The sequence below is a fragment of the Onychomys torridus genome, unplaced genomic scaffold (assembly GCF_903995425.1).
Source record: "Onychomys torridus unplaced genomic scaffold, mOncTor1.1, whole genome shotgun sequence".
Lineage (NCBI taxonomy): Eukaryota > Metazoa > Chordata > Mammalia > Rodentia > Cricetidae > Onychomys > Onychomys torridus.
The window spans coordinates 1-4,703 of NW_023412820.1; the positions used below are offsets into that span (position 1 = coordinate 1).

The following is a 4,703-nucleotide window of genomic DNA, read 5'->3' on the forward strand; positions in this document are numbered from 1 at the left end:
AGCAACTCTTATTTTAACATTTACTGGCTGAAGTACCTGCCATACTGTTATGTGGTCAGGTTTACTGGTACCGCAAAGCTGTTAAGCGGCCATATTTACCAGTACCGCCCCATCCGCCAAAGTAAGTGGGTGGTATATGCCCTCTGTCCCATGGCTGTAACTGAGTGGAAAATAAAAAATTAAAATAACAAACCGGGATCAGACTTCAACTCAGGCGTCCTGAGAATGAAGTAAGATCTAAGCTCAGCTAAAGTCCCCCACTTTCGTCAAGGGATGGGAGGAGCTGCGACTGTGCTGCCGTGGGTCCACCCGGTAGACCCAGACGCCACTTTTGCTCCGAGCAAAAATGTGCCTGCCAATGCCAGCACAGCCTGGACAACCCCCGGGATTGTCCGTCGCAAACATATAGCTCAGATTTCAGCCATTAGAACAGCAGACTCACTGTGAAAAATCGTGGCGGTATCAATAATGGAAAGCCGCGCTTCTCGTGGCTGGCCACCATCCGTGGCGGCCAGCAGGAGGTGCGTGCTGGTTGGCGGAAGAATCACAAGCCATGGTTACCTTTTTAGAGCTTTTAGAGAGAGAGAAAGCTAAGATAAAGAGCAACTCTTTCCATTTGCCTGTTCGCTGGCCAGAATTAGATAACTCCTGTAAAAGATTGGGATTTTTTGTTATTTTTTAAAGCATACTTGGGCCGTCTCTCAGTACAGAGACGGATAAGCTTAGGAATCTGTAAGTAGGGCTGATCGAGTTGGAAAACTTATTTCCCATGTCTGCAGCGGAGAGACAAAAACGAAAAATAAACATGATCCGGAGCCAAGACCTCCCGGAGGTCTGGACAGATCTCGGGCACAAGCCGCCTTATCAGCTCGTCAGCCGATAAGCGGGGGGGCCCCCCCGCTGTGTGAGGCAAGGTCTCCCCGGGAGCCCTTAACGCCCAGCCACCCCGTCGGGTGCGAAGAACGTGCTGGCTTCACACAGCCCCCAGGACGCACCTGACGGTGGTGGTCCCTTTCAGAAATATCTCAAGCTGCAGACGTGGGAGGTGGCTGGAAATCCGGGCCCGCAATGGGGGCCAGCGGTAGCCAGTAAAGAAAAGGGAAAAACTCACCAATCAGTAGCGCTGTTGCATTCGGATTTGTGCGACCAGGCAAATGGAGAGTGGTCTGTCGCGAACGGAGCAGAGTTCCCGGTGTGTGTAGCGCAGTTCCTGTCCCGGTTCCCGGGTTTCCAGGCGCAGAGCGCCCGGAAGCGCCCGTTTTCACAGGGCACCAATGTTAGTAGTTAGCAAATTATTTTAGATTCAAGACTTAATGGTGTCGAACATAATACAAACAAACCTGAGTGGTTTCTATGCCTAGATGTTACTCTGTGTCATCCTAAAGCAGGGCTGGAGGAGGCTGGTCAGGAACGGGGTTAGTGCCGAGTGACTAGTCGTGGCCTGTTTTCTCACCAGCTCAGTGTGCTGAGAAGGGGCCAGTGATCACTCAACCTGACACCACTTCCCAGCATAGGGGCTCCAATGCCCTGGGCAGTAGAGGGTTATGGTCTAAGCCAAAAGAAACAGTCTGGAAGGGACACATGGGAACCGCCTAGCAGAAGACTCTGCCCATGAGGAAAAGTGCATCTTTTGTACTGCAGAGACATTCCAGAACCAGTGTAACACTAAGGACTGCTGGGGGATGGTGGGCCCCTGGAAGAACCTCTTTCTTGTATTCAACTTGGGTTAGAGTTCCAGTCTGCCTATGTTGTGGCAGAGAGGAAAGCATCTAGCCCCCAAACAGCAGCAGTCTGCCCCTCCTCTTCTTCCCACACCTCTTGGGAGCCAGGCCAGATTTTGGCTGAAGAAATAAGAGACCCCAGAAAGATCCAAGTAGCCTTTCTGAAAGGCCAATGTGGGAAGGACACTTCTCAAAATACAGATATGTTTAATATTGAAGGAGCCAGCAGGGCATTTGTATGCCCAAGTCTTCCTACTTTTCCCCCCAGTTCGGGCCTGGGCTCACAGAGACTAGCAAATGTCATCTCCACACCTGACCTAACCCCCAAAGAAAATCTGGAAGCATGTTCCTTCTTCCTCACAAGTGAGCTGTGCAGGGCCTCCTGGGGGATGGTGGTGCTGTGGCAGGGCTGTGGCAGGGCCTGGTCTCAGCTGGCTCCAGCCCTGGCCATGAGGTCTTCCAAAGCAGTGTCCTGGTCATTGTTGTGTAATAGCAAAACTTCCTTAATGTCTTTCAATTCAAAGCCCATTTCCTTAAATTTGCTCATCAACTGAAGCAACTCCATTATCTTTTCTTCTGAGCACTGGTGCATCTCCAGAGCCTCTTCCACTAAGAGAGGGTCAAAGCCCTTCTCACAAAGCTGTCCATGTGCAAAGAGATAGTCGAGAATCTGCTCGATATTCTCTCCTTTCTTCTTCATGGCTCTCAGGACACAGTCGTAGGAGTAGCCCATGCTGACTACCGTCTCCACACACTGCCGCTCACCCGGAGACAGCGCCTGCAGTTCCAGATAGGCCTGGGGACAGCTGGGCGTGTTGGGCACTTGTGACACTGGGAAGTTCAGAGGCGTGACTGTGGGACATGTATTTGGAGGTGATGATTCTTCTGTACACACAGACAAGACAGAGAGGGAAGGCATCTGGGAAGATGTCAGGGTTGGCACCTCGGTGCCACTGTTCAAGTTCAAAGCTGAAAGCCCAAGAGTATGGTCCCCATTGAGCTCCCTGGCACTGCTTTGGGCGGAAGGCTTTAGGAAGTTCCGGGACGTGCCATTTCGGAGGCAGGATGTGCTATGGAAAGTGCTCGCCAGCTTGACTGTCTTCTGACTGCTGTCATCAGAGTCAAGTTTGGGGAAGGACAGAGATTTGATATTGCTTACTGTGGGGATAGGGGGCAGGGACACTTTGGAAGACAGCGACATCTTTTCACAGTTGCCCAACTGTGGTAGGGTTATAAAGCCGTTGGGTTTATGAAGAGGCTTGAAATCTAAGGTTGCCTGCTCCAAGGACGCCAAGACCTCCTCGTCCTGTAACACAGACCCTGAGCTTCCTCTGGGTGAGTCACTGTCCAGTAACTGAGCCATGATGGGTCCAGTGGTCCCTACCAGAATGTTTCTCAGCTCTTCCTTCTCATCGATGGTTTTTAACTCCAGGTTATCAAACGGGTCCTCTTCACACTCAAAGTCGGCAGGATTGAAGTCGGCCTTTGTGTGCGGCGGGCTGAGGACTTTCTGCTTTGTGGCACTACTGCTAACCCGAGTCGGAGTGAGGATGCTGTTGTGCTGCAGGCTGGCGAGGATGGGGTTGATCGGAGGCGGCATGGTGGCTGTGCTGTGACTCCTGGAGAAGCTCGTTTTGCTGTTGCCCTCCGGGCCACTCTTCGAATTCACCTTAGCTTCCGCATCCTCAGCCTTCCGCTCTGCATCTCGCTGAGCTTCCTGGATCAGCTTAACATCTTCAGCCCACTCAATGGTTTTCTTCTCCAAGGAGAAGTCATATTGCATCTCTCTGATAACCTGTAAGCAATTGGGCAAGGAGAAGCTGATAGGTAGACCAACTTTAGCTGGTGTTTTGAATTTGTCTCCTATTTTGAATGGGACATCATCAAGGTAACTGAAAGTCCCATGAAAATCTGTACCCAACTTCTTAGAAGCCATTTAGAACCTGAATGCCGCTGCCGTCCAGAAAGCTGAAAGGTGCTGGCTCCGCCCGGCATCCCGGGCTCAGTCCCTGCCTGGCTCTCGCTGCCCCTAGGGAGAGCGAACACCTCCTCTTCCAACTCTATCCGCCCCGGGCCAGACCGTCACCAAAGCCACCGCCAGTACCACGGCAGCCATGTTGAAGGCCTACTTCCCTCCTCCCAACTAGGGCCACATAGAGCCGGAGGCAAAAGGGACCGTAAAAATATCCAGGCGGTAAGGATATAACAGTTTGTCACTGTTCAATACTCAGTATTTCCCAAATGCTAAACTAGCAAAACAAACAGGTGCCTTAAATAAACCACCTCAAATGAGGCTTGTCTCAGGTAAAAAATTAAGCAGAGTACTTAAACATCACAGCCACCCTTAACATGTCTCCAACCAGACCAGATCTACCTCAGATAAATGTCAACTCCAAAAACAAAATAATAATGAATCTTTTGTCTAAGCTTTTATGTCACCAGTGTTTTGTCAGATAGAAGGTTCCCAGCCACACCATGGAGGACGGACAGCTGCAGGATCTCATCCTAGGATCAGCCACACCTTGGAGGATGGACACAGCTACAGGATTTCATCCCAGAACTTCAGGAGACAGCTTCCCCATCTCCCCCCAAAACCAATCAACGTCCACCATTCAGCCTGAAGCAGTCTTTGAGAGAAACGGCGTCCCATACCCATCTATCCACATTTTTTTCTTTTTAAAAAACATGAGAGTCGGGAATGATAGACAATTACACGGTTGGGCTTGCCCGGCGGACCGCCTAACTATTTCCGGTGTAGAATAGCCATCTCCGGGTCAGACATCTCGCGGGACCGGGACTCTGTGGCCTTACGTGGTTGCGTAAAGCGCGTGCGCAGCCATGTAATCTACACGCATGCATGGAGTACCCACAGGAGTCCCTGTACGCATGCGCGGCCCAACCTTTAAAAAGCCGGCGCCATCTTTCTCAGTCTCTCTCTGTCTCTAGCTCTCCCCACGTGTGTTTCACGCAGGCCTGTCACCT

General features: G+C 51.3%; 1 protein-coding gene across 1 annotated transcript; it reads right to left on the reverse strand.

The window, feature by feature from the left end:
- Positions 1-1,741: 1,741 nt before the first annotated feature.
- On the reverse strand, positions 1,742-3,809 carry LOC118575892 (ubiquitin-associated protein 1-like). Its single transcript, XM_036176257.1, has one exon. The coding sequence runs from the start codon at positions 3,655-3,657 to the stop codon at positions 2,149-2,151; it is 1,509 nt and encodes a 502-aa protein (XP_036032150.1). The 5' UTR covers positions 3,658-3,809; the 3' UTR covers positions 1,742-2,148.
- Positions 3,810-4,703: the final 894 nt, after the last annotated feature.

Excerpts from the sequence above, each read along its gene's own strand:
- LOC118575892 (XM_036176257.1), bottom strand. The coding sequence starts at position 3,657 with ATGGCTTCTAAGAAGTTGGGTACAGATTTTCATGGGACTTTCAGTTAC.